Source organism: Poromitra crassiceps (assembly GCF_964638095.1).
Source record: "Poromitra crassiceps genome assembly, chromosome: 4".
In the NCBI taxonomy this organism is placed as follows: Eukaryota; Metazoa; Chordata; class Actinopteri; order Beryciformes; family Melamphaidae; genus Poromitra; species Poromitra crassiceps.
In genome coordinates, this window is record NC_139626.1 from 59628379 (window position 1) to 59646907 (window position 18529).

Genomic DNA, 18529 nt, shown 5'->3' on the forward strand with positions numbered 1-18529 from the left:
ACTCATTCAGGGCCAATGACGTCTTTGACGTGTTATCAGGAATAGCCCAGAGGGCCAATGACGTGTTTGACGTGTTTTTGTTTTTATTACTGCAGGGCGTAGTTTAAACACTTCCCCAGCCTGTCACATGGTATCAGGTCCCTAGCATCTAAGACAACACGTGAACAAACACATACCGCAGCTGTTGTTTTGAAATTGAGCAAGAGGAAAAGCAGAAAACGGGTAACGCTTCCTTGTGCAGACAGGAGAAACGCCATTGAAACGCGCCTCGGCGCGCTGCACGAGCTGGAGTCGCCTTCCTCTGTGCCAGCCGAGAAAACGGGAGAAAGTAATCAAGAGATGTGTTTGATCATCGGAGGAATGAGGAAATGATCGATCAGTTTGCGAGGGCGGTGAGGACGTGTTGAATAGCCGAGGGGAAAACGGGAACGATCAGATAGCAGGGAGGATATGACAGGGAGACATGGACGAGGACTGGTGGACCAGAACAAAACAAAATAAACACACAAGGCAGAAGCGGCGGCAGTCACAGCAGCCCGCTGTCCTTTCTCAAGAGCTATTCAGTTGGTTCATGAAATCGCTGGGCTGCGTGCCCTCCAGTGTTGCTCCTGGCCAATCCCAGCGCCACAGGGCGTGGTTATTGCTTATCCTATGTGGGGTTAGAAATCTAAAAGGGGGATCGTGTGTGTGTGTGTGTGTGTGTGTGTGTGTGTGTGTGTCTGTCTGTCTGTCTGTCGGTGTGTCTGTCTGTCTGTCTGTCTGTCTGTCTGTCTGTCTGTCTGCACACTCACTCACACCGAGTAAACTGTATTGTTGAATGTAAAAAAAAAGCACTTCATGTGTATATATATATATATATATATATATATATATATTTTTTTTTTGTCATTTGTGTCCTAACGAATAATATTTACATGTCTGATGTCAATACAGTTCAAAATAAAAGAATTGAGAGTGAGTTCTGCCTGAGATTGTGCCCTTTTACAAAAATTGCCTTTTCTCCTGTTTATTTTCTCAGGAAGACCTTTTGGGGGAAAACAGGGTGTATATAAATGGCTATAAGTAGAGTACAGAACATGCTAAAAGCTCACTTTTTTTTTCCTGGTGAACCCAGAGACGTACATCTTCATTTTGAGGTATTGCAAATCACTCTGGTGCTAATAGATAATTTACTGTGGGTCTTGAAAGATGACCAACAATTATGAAAATCTTTGGCCTGTGCTAAATATTGGCAGTCCTAAACTGGCCCTGAATGAGTTAATTAATGTGCACTGTCCCTCAAATAAATCAATAAATACAAATACAAATAAGTCCAGTGTACATGGTGTATAATTGAGTTGATGAAGTAGGGTAAAGTTCAAGTGGGCGGTGTGGAGGAGTCGTATTGTTGGAGATTGAGTCCTTACAGCTATTTTGTATTTTCTACAGTTTCATTGCAAAACGCTCGTACCTATTCACCTTATTCACCATGCCCACTTTTTCTCTCTTCCGCGTTAGATGCAATTTATTTATAACAGTTTGTTTTTTTGCTTGAAAACAGCTTTTTGGCAAGTTTAAAAATGACTACGGTAGGCTGGTTTTGAAAAGCGCTAAGCGCTAAATTAACGCCAGGGGGGGAAGATATCGTTAGGCCGGTATTTAAGGCCGAAACGCCCATTCCGGCCTATTCTGGCACTGCGCCACGCCTCTTCAGCGTAAAGCGCATTTCGGGGCCTAAAACCCGAGGCAGGCGCAAGGCGCGTTTTTTTTGCGTCTAACGCCAGTGGGAAAATAGAGCCCATAGTGTTCCTCATGTAGTAAAATACATGATAAATGTCTATTTACTATTTATTTATTTATTTAGACTCTATCAGACATATCATACTGCTGTGTTCTTCATGTAGTGACAGTAATCAGAAAATAGGTACAAGGATACACCACAATACCAGGCTGGGTTTTCTGACAGGTCTAGGCCTATATGTTCGACCGAAGAAAAATATAATTGCCAGGCAGGAGTGGTCAAGTATCTTCTTTGTCCTTATCACTGTATCACCAGTCAAATGCTGCTTAATCTCAGCTGTGGCTGGTAAAGTACTGAGCACTTTTTCAGGTCACCAGCTGGTTTTCAACCAATCCATCCTGTTCTGAAACTATTGCGATGGCTAAGAAATCAATTTGACTGGTAAAGACGGTCTGAATTTGTGTAATATTTTGGTGGCAGTTGGCTGGTGGTTAGGATGTTCATCGTCTAACTAGATGGCCTGAGGATGAGTCCAATCCCTCATGTGGCTACTGAGGTGTCTCTCAAAGAGCTTCACAAAAGTTTGGGTGTCTGTTTTCAACACATCTATTATCTATGTAGAATAACAACGGGGTACAAGTCAAAATTATACCGCCCACACTTTAGACAAGTTGTTGATACATAGTGTTGTATTATAACTACATTCATGAGATGGTGTGTCTCTGAATAATGTGCCAATTCTATGTTTTCCCCCCACATATTCTTTGTTACCTTCCCATCACTTACCTTTAGACAACTCCTCCACTGGAGCATTCTTGTTGATCGGGGTTAGAACCTGCTGCTCGGTCACCTGCAACCAAGCAGAGTCTTGTTTATATTGCTGCATGATCAATTCAGCTGTGTCATGCCGGTCTGCATTCTGCAGAACATGATAAAAGCAAATTATATTTTACCAGGTTAGGGTAATTATGCAATTATTAAAGATTTGTCTCATCACATTTTATCATGGTCACTGTTTTAGATATTTGGGTCTTGCAATATTACCTAATCAGCCCAGACAACACAAGGTAATTGGTAAAAAAAAACATGTTTGTCTGATATTATGCTACAGCACAGTACAGTCTGCATTTCCTCAGTGAGGTCTTTTCTCTTTTTGAACAATACCGCCCCTCATGCCCCTCCCCTCAAATAGGCTATTTCTCTCCATGACTCTTATTCCATAATAGCATTGATTCTCAAACTGTGGGCCGTGGAGGTACTGCAGGCGGGTAATCAAATGGCTGTAGCAGGGTCATTTTTAAAGCTACAGTGGAGATCCTGTTATCAGAAGAAACTAGAAGATCATAGGCGAAGTTTGAACTTTAAGGTTGGGCGTGCAGAAAAAATCTAAAGGAAAATGAATAACTAGGATACCAGCGGGTCCATTTTCATATCCTGACTAATATGTCCAATGTTTGATCAAATGTACCTTAGAAATCAAACTCAAATCAAACAAACAAACCGAAAAGTGTGTAGTTTAAACAAGTGAGAAAGTGCTAAAAGGAGAGAGCTGTGAGTGGTTGAGCACTGAGCAGTGTAGCCTACGTTTAAATGTACAGGGTTGTAATTGGCTGTCATTAGTCATGCGAGATGCCAATACAGGCGAGGCCATTGCATCCGGCTGCCACATACCACGGTAATGCAAATTAGACCAGAATAATATTGTTTTATAATAAACATTGAAAATAATCACAGTCACACAATTATTTGTGTTCAGTGTTTATTTTCTATCTCAAAATAATGATTCTGTTGGCTAAGATCCTGTTGTATAAATTAATGTCCATCAATGAAAACAAGTTGCAACTTCTATGTTTCAGAAAACATTATTTACATGCACAATATTGTTCACAAATGTCCTCAATAGAGACACTGCATGAAATAGGCCACGCCCATCACGGGGGAAAGCGCTCCATTCACTCCCATACACCAGCGTCATTTTCCTTTAATTCAATATAGCAAAAAGCTGTTGTGTGGTGGTGCTGCGCACACAACAAATGTAAAAAAAAATCGTCAATTAAAGTTTTTTTGTACTACCGAGCAAAACAAGTAAGCCATTGAGAATTGGCGAGAAGAAAAATGTGGATCTAGCTGTCAAGGAAGTAAGTTGGAGTGTTCAACTTCCGTATATATGGGGGCATTGGTGGTGCAGTGGTAAGCGCTGTCGCCTCACAGCTAGAAGGTCCTGGGTTCGATTCCCACCTGGGACGCTGTGAGCGCTGAAGGAGTGCGTGCCCGTCCGCATGTCCGCTCGTCAAAAGGGTTTGCAGTTTGCAGTTTGAACAAAAGGTTTGCAGTTTGAACAGAATCATAGCCTGTATAATCTGTTCCACCACTATGGAGCCACATTTCTGCCATAAAGGGAGAGTTCGATCAAACATAAGCATGATATTGTTTGACACGGGCAGATACATACTCATACTCGCGCAATCTTGCGTACAGATACTGCACCGAGAGCGCTGAAACAGCCAGCTGGGGGCGAGCAGCAAAGCACAGTGAGAGGCAAAGAATGTGACCTGTGTGTTTATAAGTACAGCAAGCGCACAAGCAGCCACCATGTGCGAGTGTTTTTACTTGGCGAGCGCGGGACGACTCTGCTCTGCCTCTCTCTCTCTGTCTTTCTCCCCTCTCGAGTTGATTTCTGTGCTCGCTCGAACTTTTGGCAATTGTGGGCGGAGACCCAAGGCAGGCTCTGCCCCTCCTACACACCGACCGCGATAAACTCGCATGTACTCGCACTCAAGCCCCGCCCCGCTGCTACAGCGTGGTTGGCTGCCTTGCTGTATTTCCGTCTTCAATTGGTCGATTTCGAAATGCCCCTCCCCCTTCCCTCGCTGCCATCTTGTCGCTCACCAGCTTGCAAAGCATGCTGGGATACCTGGCATCAGGACATCGCAAGCGACAAGACGAGAGGAGGGGCCAAAACCGAAATAGACCAATTGAAGACGGAAATACAGCAAGGCAGCCAACCAAGCTGCAGCAGCGGGGCGGGGCTTGACAGGGCGAGTGCGAGTACATGCGAGTTGATGGTGTATGCTGGCGTTTGGTGAGAAGGGGGTCTGATGTTTGGCCACTATCAACACCGATCACCCCCCCCCCCCTTAAAGAAAATCCAGGTGAAATGTTATAGGTCTCTCCTGATTTTAAATATAGGTGAATCGCTTGGTTTGACCAAGTAAAACTATTTCCATAATGATTTTAAGAAATGTCTATGGAAGAATGAATGGCGGATAATCCCTTGGTGCGTATATGCCGAACCCGGAAGAGGGCGGCACTCTATATCACGCTTACTGTATATTGAGTGAGATATTAAAATATCTTGTATTTTCACTGTAACTCGGCTTTGCTGCCTCCCCAGATGCCCAAATGGCCAATTGAGTCACTCAAGGCTTCAAACTGTCCATCCAATACAGACAGACTATAGGCTGTTTCTGTTTCATATAATGATCATTATGTGGAAAAATAATTAGTGCTTGAATTCTTCTAATCCAAAATGATTTTAAAGATATTTTTTCATAATAATGAGAAAACAAATAATAATAGTAACAATAATAATAGCTATAATAATAATAATGACAATAATGATAATGATAATCATAATAATCCCACAGACCCCCTGCAATTATGCCAATTGACATGTCATCCAACACAATGCTGCTCACCTCCTTCAGTTGGATGCAGGGCTGGACTGTCTCAATGGTAGGAGGGGTGGAGGGACAGGGCTTCAGTTGGGAGGAGGACTGGACTGTCTCTTTGGTAGGAGGGGTGGAGGGACAGGGCTTCAGTTGGGAGGAGGACTGGACTGTCTCTTTGGTAGGAGGGGTGGAGACACAGGGCTTCAGTTGGGAGGAGGACTGGACTGTCTCTTTGGTAGGAGGGGTGGAGACACAGGGCTTCAGTTGGGAGCAGGACTGGACTGGTTCATTGGTAGAGGAGGTGGGGAGAAGCTGCATCTGTTGGGCCTGGCACCAGGCAGAGACAGAAACAACTGATTTAGTTTGCCTGCGTTGATTAAATGTTGGCTGAAAGAGGAGTGTAATGTAAACACTGTAAACACTTTCTGTGAAGATATTAAGTTAAAGTATGTTAGGGGAGCAAAAGTAGTGCTAAGTTAACTTTCCAACCAAATTGGGTGAGTGTTGCCCTTTCTTTTCTCCCTCCTGTCTCTCTTTTCTTTCCTTTCTTCTTGTCATGTTTGGAAGCACAAGCCATGGTGGAAACCGAAGGTTTTAAAGTAAACCATACTTTATAGATATTGGCGCAGCCCTTTCAGAGGCTGTAGCCTATTGGATAGTATCCCACGTGACACGTGTGCAGACTGAAGATTTTTCATACTTGGTGTTGCCCCCTTTCACTGCGTCACTTCGCGTCACACTATACCATGTGTGGTATAAATGGGGGCGCGACTATTGTTCATCTCCCTTTTCCTTCACAACGACTCCAAGTCGTTGAAGAAGTGATGAAAAATGAGAAAAGCAAAAAACAACCAATGACAGACACACCAGGTCTGTGGCAAGAGGGGATTGCATGATACCTTTGAGGAGGTCTGCCTTCGGACAGGCAGCGTTTTCAGTGAGAGCAGCTCACACATGGAACAGTCTCCCATCACAGTGCAGAGAGACTATGTGTCACTTATTGTTCTTTTAAAGTCAACTTCAAATCTTGGTTGAGAGACAATCAAGTGTGCGACCATGCTCTATATTATAACATCCTGACATGCTTTGTTTTATGTGTTGTATTGTTATCCCCTGTTATTTTATGTGATTTCTATTGATTTTATGAAGTGTGCAGCACGACAAGTAGCTACAGTGTCTGCTGTTCCTGTTCTAATGTATTTTATGTATTTGTATTTGTATATGCAGTTGTCACCATCATACCTGCCCAGGGACTATTGTTGAAAACTATCCAACATGGCTAAACTGGCACATTTACAGAAATGTTTATTAATGTGTGCTGTCCCTGTAATTTTAAACTCAATAAATGAAAAAAATGAAAATGAAATGCGGTGAAAGGGGGCGACACCAAGTATGAAAAATCTTCAGTCTGGACGAGTGTCCTCTAGAGAGAGAGTGGCGTCAGCGGAGGACCAAAATGCGAGACTCATTAGCCAATGAACAGCCAGGAATGGGTCTCGCGCTACTTTTGCATACTAAAATAAAGCTGATAATGTACAATTTGATTCAAGGGGGGAAAAACCCTTTCAGAGTACAACACAAACTGTCTATTTTGCTGCAACTCGACAGTGCTGCTTAATCCAGGACCTTACTTCCTGGAACCCTTGAGAGTAAAAAAAAATGGTCCATTGGAGTGAATGGAGAGGTCGGGACTCTTCTATCTACACGGCTCTGGTCTGGACACGTGTCACGTGGGATATTATCCAATAGGCTACAGCCTCTGAAAGGGCAAAGCCAATAGAATATAAACAACAAGGTCAGTAAAAACCACACCCAGTTGTTGAAGTAAGCTGTGCATTTTGTACATGTCTGAACCGTCCGCGCGTCCATCCGTGCTGTGTGGCATGCCTGTGTGTGTGTGTGTGTGTGTGTGTGTGTGTGTGTGTGTGTGTGTCTGTGCGCGCATGTGTGTGTGTGTGTGTGTGTGTGTGTGTGTGTGTCTGTGCGCGCATGTGTGTGTGTGTGTGTGTGTGTGTGTGTGCATGTCTGTGTGTGTACGTGCATTACTGGATTGTGTGTGTTTCGAGCCGCTCTCTCCATACCGTGCCAAAGTCTCGCCAATGAGGAAATGAATTCGCCATTCATCTCCAGATGTGTCTTAAAACTGTGCATGTGTGCATGAATGTGTCGTGCGTGTGACCGTGTGTGTATGCGTGCGTGCGTGTATCACTGACAAAAAGCTATTGTCCTCCACACATCTCTCTCTCTCTCTCTCTCTCTCTCTCTCTCTCTCTCTGTGCAGAGTCAGAGCCAGTCTCCCCAGATCTCTGTGAACTCCCCCAAATCTCACCATACACACACAAAGCCACTTATAGAAGTGGCTGCACCCCTTAAAAAAAGATACAAAGAAAAAAAAGTCACCTGCACGTTTCTGGTGTCTGAGTTTCTCCTGGTGTGCGAACCTGTGGACAGACAGTACAACGGTTGTTTGTTTGTGCGTGTTTGTCTGTGTGTGTGTGTGTGTGTGTGTGTGTGTGTGTGTGTGTGTGTGTGTGTGAGAGAGATGATGATGATGATGATGATGATGATGTTAGAGATTGACAGGGTGTGAAGGTAACTCACTATCACTCCTCCTCTTTCTCTTCCATTTGTAGTGGAATTAATCATCAATGTAGTTCATTGATGATTAAATCTCCCATACCGTGGATTTAATGCATTATATAAACCATCAAAACAAATCCAGCTTAAAGTTTTTTGGGGTCCGCGGCTCAAAAAAGTTGAGAACCACTGTTTTAAACAATGACACATACTGTCATTAAACCATTAGTAGTACAGATGTAGGAGGCAACATCTGAACATTTGGAGTGAGATTATGACTACAGGTCTGATGGGTTGAATTACAGCTAATTACAGCTAATCTCACTCTCCCGTCCATCAACCTCTGCTGTCACTGTGCCCCTGAGCAAGGCACTTCATCTCCAACTGCTACAGTCATACACTGTGGTGCAGTCCTCTCTTTGGGTTCAGTCTTTTTTAAATGGCTCATTGAATTGTTTTCAGTATTTTGTCCTGTTCTGAGAGCAGCGACTTCCCTCTGTGGAGGGGCTGAAGCGTAAGAGACTCCTTCCACAATAAATAAATACAGTTCTTCTACGAGGCGTGTGCACTGACAGAACTCTCTGGTGTTGCGTGTTCTCCGGACGTGTGGCAGCCCGGACATCTCCTGGCACGTTGCCAGATACAGTGTGTTTCCGTCCGCGTGTACAGAGATGCACAGGACAGAAATGTCACTTTATGTCTGGTGGTGTGGCTGTACGCGTGTACAGAGATGTACAGGACAGAAATGTCACTTTATGTCCAGTGGTGTGGCTGTACGCCTGTACAGAGATGTACAGGACAGAAATGTCACTTTATGTCTAGTGGTGTGGCTGTACGTGTGTACAGAGATGTACAGGACAGAAATGTCACTTTATGTCTGGTGGTGTGGCTGTACGCGTGTACAGAGATGTACAGGACAGAAATGTCACTTTATGTCTGGTGGTGTGGCTGTACGCGTGTACAGAGATGTACAGGACAGAAATGTCACTTTATGTCCAGTGGTGTGGCTGTACGCCTGTACAGAGATGTACAGGACAGAAATGTCACTTTATGTCTGGTGGTGTGGCTGTACGCGTGTACAGAGATGTACAGGACAGAAATGTCACTTTATGTCCAGTGGTGTGGCTGTACGCCTGTACAGAGATGTACAGGACAGAAATGTCACTTTATGTCCGGTGGTGTGGCTGTACGCGTGTACAGAGATGTACAGGACAGAAATGTCACTTTATGTCTGGTGGTGTGGCTGTACGTGTGTACAGAGATGTACAGGACAGAAATGTCACTTTATATCTGGTGGTGTGGCTGTACGCGTGTACAGAGATGTACAGGACAGAAATGTCACTTTATGTCTGGTGGTGTGGCTGTACGCGTGTACAGAGATGTACAGGACAGAAATGTCACTTTATGTCTGGTGGTGTGGCTGTACGCGTGTACAGAGATGTACAGGACAGAAATGTCACTTTATGTCCGGTGGTGTGGCTGTACGCGTGTACAGAGATGTACAGGACAGAAATGTCACTTTATGTCTGGTGGTGTGGCTGTACGCGTGTACAGAGATGTACAGGACAGAAATGTCACTTTATGTCTGGTGGTGTGGCTGTACGCGTGTACAGAGATGTACAGGACAGAAATGTCACTTTATATCTGGTGGTGTGGCTGTACGCGTGTACAGAGATGTACAGGACAGAAATGTCACTTTATGTCTGGTGGTGTGGCTGTACACGTGTACAGAGATGTACAGGACAGAAATGTCACTTTATGTCTGGTGGTGTGGCTGTACGCGTGTACAGAGATGTACAGGACAGAAATGTCACTTTATGTCTGGTGGTGTGGCTGTACGCGTGTACAGAGATGTACAGGACAGAAATGTCACTTTATGTCTGGTGGTGTGGCTGTACGCGTGTACAGAGATGTACAGGACAGAAATGTCACTTTATGTCTGGTGGTGTGGCTGTACGTGTGTACAGAGATGTACAGGACAGAAATGTCACTTTATGTCTGGTGGTGTGGCTGTACGCGTGTACAGAGATGTACAGGACAGAAATGTCACTTTATGTCTGGTGGTGTGGCTGTACGCGTGTACAGAGATGTACAGGACAGAAATGTCACTTTATGTCTGGTGGTGTGGCTGTACGCGTGTACAGAGATGTACAGGACAGAAATGTCACTTTATGTCTGGTGGTGTGGCTGTACGCGTGTACAGAGATGCACAGGACAGAAATGTCACTTTATGTCTGGTGGTGTGGCTGCTTAGCAGGTGTCTTGTCTTTACCTCTTGACTCTGAATTATAAACATATGAGTCATCTGTGTCATTTCTGTTTTTCACAGGTTTATATTTTCATCTCATGAGTTACCTTTGGGTCCCGACTCCGAGCTGCTGTTTGACAAACTCTGCACTAGATCATTCCTCTTCATCTTCATCAGAATCTTCTTGGTCACCTCCAGAGGGTGTTGGTTGTAGGTCTGCACCAGCTGGTCCACTGTGTCCTGCCTGTCTGCCTTCTCCAGTCGGCTCCTTTTGATGACTGGGAGACCTTCCAGGATGTCATCCTGCTGCAGGAACCACTTAAAGCTCTTGAACTCTTCCTCTCCCAAATCATCCAGTGTGTCCAACAGCTTCTCTTTATCTGTCGTCTTCGTTGCTCCCTGCTAAAATCAAAGGATATTTTCAACTCAAAGCACATTTGTGCAATTTATCAACCTAAAAATGTATGTCATCACATCACACCCTATACCAGTGGTTCCCAAATCGTGTGTCTAGCAGGCTCACTGGCCTTGAGGCAAGTCCAGGTGTGCCTTGGGATTTTGTGACAACATGATACATTATTGCAAATATAGCCTAAAACTATAGACAAAAATTTAGTGTATTGCTGCTTTGAAGTAGTCATTTTAAGTTTCAAATGAATCCCTGAATTATCTTGATAGTAATATAGTTGTTTGTTAAATTGTGTTTGGCATGAGTAAATACAAACATTTAGTGTGATACGAGTGATATGACATGTTATAGAGGCTATTTTGCACGGATATAATACAGTAGGTGTGCCTTGAGATTTTGTCTTGCTCTTTGGTGTACCTCAGGTGCAAAAAGTTTGAAAACCACTGCCCTATAGGCTACCAATGTTTAAAGGAGAACTTTGGTATTTTCCAACTTGGACCCTGTTTTATAAATATATATAACTGTAATGTGAACAGAAATCTTTGAAATTGGTGCAGTATTGACCAAGATCGCTTCAGTTGGCAGCCACTTTTCCCACATGCCCCTACTGCACTAAATGAGCTTGTTTTGACCACTGACAGGATCAGATTATCAGATAGGAGAATCTCGCTCAAGTCTCACAAGAGTTGCGTTGTTTGCCGAAAGTCAGCTGTGGTGGGTCGGAAAGCTGGGACTGTGAGCTGCCATGTTTGTTTGGCGTAACAGATCGCGTAGCTGAATGATTTTGTAAGTTATGCTTGAATATTTATCTGATTTCGAGAACATGGACGAGGCATTTGAATTTGATGTCCACCCGTATTATGTTATACAGATTACAAACTGAAGAGTTGGGGCAACGGGAGCTTCTACTGTATCTCCAGCAATGTGACGGACAGCAGACAGAGACAGACTGAACACAGGAATGTGACAGACAGCAGACAGAGACAGACTGAATACAGCAATGTGACAGACAGCAGACAGAGACAGACTGAACACAGGAATGTGACAGACAGCAGACAGAGACAGACGGAACACAGCAATGTGACAGACAGCAGACAGAGACAGACTGAACACAGCAATGTGACAGACAGCAGAGAGAGACAGACTGAACACAGCAATGTGACAGACAGCAGAGAGAGACATACTGAACACAGCAATGTGACAGACAGCAGAGAGAGACAGACGGAACACAGCAATGTGACAGACAGCAGACAGAGACAGACTGAACACAGCAATGTGACAGACAGCAGAGAGAGACAGACTGAACACAGCAATGTGACAGACAGCAGAGAGAGACAGACTGAACACAGCAATGTGACAGACAGCAGAGAGAGACAGACGGAACACAGCAATGTGACAGACAGCAGACAGAGACAGACTGAACACAGCAATGTGACAGACAGCAGACAGAGACAGACTGAACACAGCAATGTGACAGACAGCAGACAGAGACAGACTGAACACAGGAATGTGACAGACAGCAGACAGAGACAGACTGATCACAGCAATGTGACAGACAGCAGACAGAGACAGACTGAACACAGCAATGTGACAGACAGCAGACAGAGACAGACTGAACACAGGAATGTGACAGACAGCAGACAGAGACAGACTGAACACAGCAATCTGACAGACAGCAGACAGAGACAGACTGAACACAGCAATGTGACAGACAGCAGACAGAGACAGACTGAACACAGCAATGTGACAGACAGCAGACAGAGACAGACTGAACACAGCAATGTGACAGACAGCAGACAGAGACAGACTGAACACAGGAATGTGACAGACAGCAGACAGAGACAGACTGAACACAGCAATGTGACAGACAGCAGACAGAGACAGACTGAACACAGCAATGTGACAGACAGCAGACAGAGACAGACTGAACACAGCAATGTGACAGACAGCAGACAGAGACAGACTGAACACAGCAATGTGACAGACAGCAGACAGAGACAGACTGAACACAGCAATGTGACAGACAGCAGACAGAGACAGACTGAACACAGCAATGTGACGGACAGCAGACAGAGACAGACTGAACACAGCAATGTGACGGACATAGTTTGAATGTCACTCTATTGGCAATAGAGTGCCAAAGTCACGCGCTCTTCAGGGTTTGGCATGATCGGCCATTTATTTTTCCATAGACATTTCATAAAATGCTCAAGAGAGACCAGATAGCATTTCACTCCAACTAATCTTGACTTGTTAGGGAAAAAATAGTTTGTTATACTCTATATCACGCTTACTGTATATTGAGCGAGATATTAAAATATCTTATATTTTTACTGCAACTCAGCTTTGCTGCCTCCCCAAATGCCCCCAACAGAAACGTGTTGTGCCTCCCAGTCTGTCTTCCACACCAGCAGAGGGCAGCTCATTCTTCACTGTTCTGTTCTGTTGTTTTTGATGCTATGTGATGTTATTGTTTTGACCTGTTTTTATAAGACCAGACCAGTGACGATGTTGGAAATAAGTGTTTTTACATGTATATCCCTTGGATGTTGTTGTTCTTTATCCAGAATAAAATCAATCAATCAATCAATCAAAAGTATCCAATACAGACAGACTATAGGCTGTTTCAGTTTCATATAATGATCATTATGTGGAAAAAATAATTAGTGTTTGAATTCTTCTAATTGAAAAGGATTTTAAATATTATTATTTTTCATAATAACGATAATAACAATAGTAATAATAATAATAATAGTAACAACAACAACAACAACAACAACAACAACAACAACAACAACAACAACAACAATGATCATAATAATCATCATCATAATAATCCCACAGACCCCCTGCAATTATGCCAATTGACATGTCATCCAACACAATGCTGCTCACCTGCTTCAGTTGGATGCAGGGCTGAACTGTCTCAATGGTAGGAGGGGTGGAGGGACAGGGCTTCAGTTGGGAGGAGGACTGGACTGTCTCATTGGTAGGAGGGGTGGAGGGACAGGGCTTCAGTTGGGAGGAGGACTGGACTGTCTCATTGGTAGGAGGGGTGGAGAGACAGGGCTTCAGTTGGGAGGAGGACTGGTCTGGCTCATTGGTAGAGAGGGTGGAGAGACAGGGCTTCAGTTGGGAGGAGGACTGGACTGTCTCATTGGTAGAGAGGGTGGAGGGACAGGGCTTCAGTTGGGGGGAGGACTGGACTGTCTCATTGGTAGAGGGGATGGAGAGACAGGGCTTCAGTTGGGAGGAGGACTGGACTGTCTCTTTGGTAGAGGAGGTGGGGAGAAGCTGCATCTGTTGGGCCTGGCACCAGGCAGAGACAGAAACAACTGATTTAGTTTGCCTGCGTTGATTAAATGTTGGCTGAAAGAGGAGTGTAATGTAAACACTGTAAACACTTTCTGTGAAGATATTAAGTTAAAGTATGTTAGGGGAGCAAAAGTAGTGCTAAGTTAACTTTCCAATGAAATTGGGTGAGTGTTGCCCTTTCTTTTCTCCCTCTTGTCTCTCTTTTCTTTCCTTTCTTCTTGTCATGTTTGGAAGCACAAGCCATGGTGGAAACCGAAGGTTTTAAAGTAAACCATACTTTATAGATATTGGCGCAGCCCTTTCAGAGGCTGTAGCCTATTGGATAGTATCCCACGTGACACGTGTGCAGACTGAAGATTTTTCATACTTGGTGTTGCCCCCTTTCACTGCGTCACTTCGCGTCACACTACACCATGTGTGGTAATGTGGTATAAATGGGGCGCGACTATTGTTCATCTCCCTTTTCCTTCACAACGACTCCAAGTCATTGAAGAAGTGATGAAAAATGAAAAAAGCAAAAAACAACCAATGACAGACACACCAGGTCTGTGGCAAGAGGGGATTGCATGATACCTTTGAGGAGGTCTGCCTTCGGACAGGCAGCGTTTTCAGTGAGAGCAGCTCACACATGGAACAGTCTCCCATCACAGTGCAGAGACTATGTGTCACTTATTGTTCTTTTAAAGTCAACTTCAAATCTTGGTTGAGAGACAATCAAGTGTGCGACCATGCTCTATAACATCCTGACATGCTTTGTTTTATGTGTTGTATTGTTATCCCCTGCTATTTTATGTGATTTCTATTGATTTTATGAAGTGTGCGGCACGACAGGTAGCTACAGTGTCTGCTGTTCCTGTTCTAATGTATTTTATGTATTTGTATTTGTATTTGCAGTTGTCACCATCATACCTGCCCAGGGACTATTGTTGAAAACTAGCCAACATGGCTAAACTGGCACATTTACAGAAATGTTTATTAATGTGTGCTGTCCCTGTAATTTTAAACTCAATAAATGAAAAAAATGAAAATGAAATGCGGTGAAAGGGGGCGACACTCTAGAGAGAGAGTGGCGTCAGCGGAGGACCAAAATGCGAGACTCATTAGCCAATGAACAGCCAGGAATGGGTCTCGCGCTACTTTTGCATACTAAAATAAAGCTGATAATGTACAATTTGATTCAAGGGGGGAAAAACCCTTTCAGAGTACAAGACAAACTGTCTATTTTGCTGCAACTCGACAGTGCTGCTTAATCCAGGACCTTACTTCCTGGAACCCTTGAGAGTAAAAAAAATGGTCCATTGGAGTGAATGGAGATGTTGGGACTCTTCTATCTACACGGCTCTGGTCTGGACACGTGTCATGTGGGATATTATCCAATAGGCTACAGCCTCTGAAAGGGCAAAGCCAATAGAATATAAACAACAAGGTCAGTAAAAACCACACCCAGTTGTTGAAGTAATCTGTGCATTTTGTGCATGTCTGAACCGTCCGCGCGTCCATCCGTGCTGTGTGTGTGTGTGTGTGTGTGTGTGTCTGTGCGCGCATGTGTGTGTGTGTGTGTGTGTGTGTCTGTGCGCGCATGTGTGTGTGTGTGTGCATGTCTGTGTGTGTACGTGCATTACTGGATTGTGTGTGTTTCGAGCTGCTCTCTCCATACCGTGCCAAAGTCTCGCCAATGAGGAAATGAATTCGCCATTCATCTCCAGATGTGTCTTAAAACTGTGCGTGTGCAAAAAGCTATTGTCCTCCACACATCTCTCTCTCTCTCTCTCTCTCTCTCTCTCTCTCTCTCTGTGCAGAGTCAGAGCCAGTCTCCCCAGATCTCTGTGAACTCCCCCAAATCTCACCATACACACACAAAGCCACTTATAGAAGTGGCTGCACCCCTTAAAAATAGATACAAAGAAAACAAAGTCACCTGCACGTTTCTGGTGTCTGAGTTTCTCCTGGTGTGCGAACCTGTGGACAGACAGTACAACGGTTGTTTGTTTGTGCGTGTGTGTGTGTCTCTCTGTGTGTGTGTGTGTGTATGTGTGTGTGTGTGTGTGTGTGTGTGTGTGTGTGTGTGTCTGTGTGTGTGAGTGATGATGATGATGATAGAGATTGACAGGGTGTGAAGGTAACTCACTATCACTCCTCCTCTTTCTCTTCCATTTGTAGCGGAGCAGCAGACTGACAGCCAACAGCACAACAGCAGCAACAGTCACAGACACAGACACAGGCAAAACCAGGAAGTGACCTGGGCGAGAAGTGACCTGGGCTCTTCCAGCGTGAGCTGGAAGAGGTGAGAGAGAGGCAGGAAGAAAGAGAGCATTTGTCAGAGAGAGAGAGAGAGTTAGATGAGTGGGTGCAGAAAGATGAAGGGAACATAATATTTGTATTGGAATTGGTGTATTGGGTTCTTTACCACCACCTGGTAGTGATTTCAAATAGTATTGCATTCAGTGTATAGAGAGCCAAAGTGAACTACACTTCCTGCCTTTCTCTGTGTACCAGCGTCTGAAAAAATATGAATGGTGGTGAACGAGACAGACGTTACTTTCTTTATCCCGTTTGAATTGTGCCACTGGGTACACATGTAAATGTGATCAAATTAAAAGATAACTATGCATGTCGAGAAAGTCGCAGTTTGTCCTGAAACTGAAACGTAAGGTTTAGGTTTTGTCAATTGACTACGGGCCCTCACCTCACCTTGGATAGTTTAGCCACCTCTGTATTTACCACTACACCGCTGATAGTAACATTACAATAAAATAAAAGAATAACGTGATTTGAATAACCTAAAGACATGATTCATTAAGAACAGTGATAGAACAAAACAAAAACATGAAAAGTTAACCTCAAATTACTTTATTTCCAGAATTAATCTTTCTTAATTATTTTTTATACCCATTAGATAAATGGGGGGGAGGGGACGCGGGATGATTGTAAAAAAAAAAAAAAAAAAAAAGGAAATACATTATTTTTCTTCATTGATGATTAAATCTCCCACACCAATGATTTAATGCATTATATAAACCATAAAAACAAATTCAGTGAGTGAGTGAAATCAGTGTGTGAATGCGTGCACACTGCCGTTGGGTTGAGTAGTGGTGGGAGCGGGGGTTGCAAACCCCAGCTTAAAGTTTTTTGGGGTTCGCGGCTCCTAAAGGTTGAGAACCACTGTTTTAAACAATGACACATATTGTCATTGATGTAGGAGGCAACATCTGAACATTTGGAGTGAGCTTATGACTACAGGTCTGATGGGTTGAATTACAGCTAATTACAGCTAATCTCGCTCTCCCATCCATCAATATCTGCTGTCACTGTGCCCCTGAGCAAGGCACTTCATCTCCAACTGCTACAGTCATACACTGTGGTTGTACTGGCAGCTCCCACTGAAGTGAAGTGTGAAGCCAGGGCAGATCAGAAAAAAACATGCTCAGCAAAACAGTTGACATATTAAAGATGTTTGTTTGTTTGTTTAGCCCCCGTTCACACAGTACGCCGAAGCAACGTAGCAACAATATATATATACGAATACAATATATACAATATAATACAATATATACAATATATACGAATACAATATATATATACGAAGCAACAATATATATATATTGTTATATATATATAACAATATATATATATAACAATATATATATATATATATATATATATATATATATATATATATATATATATATATATATATATATATATCTGTAAGTAGCTGCTGGGTTGGCATTGCCCTCCTCTGTTTCACCAGAGGGACTCACCAACACTGAGGGGTCCTTTGGAGCATCTGGAAGAAATTATATTAACATAAATAAACTTTAACATTTAGGGGACATTCACGCTATATATGAAAATCATGTCGAGAGCGCTTCCATTGTGCACGAAACACAACGCACGGAGCATTTTTTTTGCGCTTACATAGAGAATGAATTGCAGCAAGATGCTGGCAGCTCCAAAAACGCTTTTGGGTTGAATGTCCCCTTAGATGTGTTTTATCATGTATTTTATCTGGCTGCACCAGGTGGTGCTATGTTAGTGACACACTGTGGAGTAAACTCACACACTGAAGCAGAGGGGAAAGCCTCATATCCTTTCACAGCACAGGAATAGCTGTCTTCAGGACCAAAGCTGCCTGCATAAGAAGAAGTTTCTCCCTTCATTTTCTGTCCATTCTTGTACCAGACGTAGGAAAGACGACCAGCTAGACGACAGCTGCTGTGACACTTCAGCTCTGCCTGGTTAGAGAACTGGGATCTGGTCACCTGCACCTGGAGATCTGATATGTGAACATGGAACAGAAATGTCATTAGACACTAAATACTCAAACACACAGTAACACTTTATTTTCATCATCATTTCCTAGATAAATCTAAATGGATAGAGATGAGTTAGATAGAGTTTATATGATCATCATCAATTTGTGTCTCCCCTCATTCACAGATTAATTGGATGATGTGTTTAAAATATATAAACAAATTTATATAAAACATATTGGAATAGGAACTGCTATTTTGACTGTGTGTGTGTATGTATGTGTGTGTGTATGTGTGTGTGTGTGTGTGTGTGTGTGTGTGTGTGTGTGTGTGTGT

The 18529-nt window shown here is 43.5% G+C and overlaps 1 protein-coding gene across 1 annotated transcript in view; it reads right to left on the reverse strand.

Annotated features, from left to right (window-relative positions):
• LOC310775881 (uncharacterized protein) overlaps positions 1 to 18529 on the reverse strand; it is a 29880-nt gene that overhangs the window by 3514 nt on the left and 7837 nt on the right. Inside the window, exons 4-8 of the mRNA XM_083636007.1 lie at positions 13521 to 13721; positions 10324 to 10618; positions 7792 to 7832; positions 5419 to 5718; positions 2507 to 2570 (exon numbers count right to left, since the gene is read on the reverse strand). Coding sequence (XP_083492133.1) covers positions 2507 to 2570; positions 5419 to 5718; positions 7792 to 7832; positions 10324 to 10618; positions 13521 to 13721 — 901 coding nt within the window. The remainder of the gene's footprint in view (positions 1 to 2506; positions 2571 to 5418; positions 5719 to 7791; positions 7833 to 10323; positions 10619 to 13520; positions 13722 to 18529) is intronic.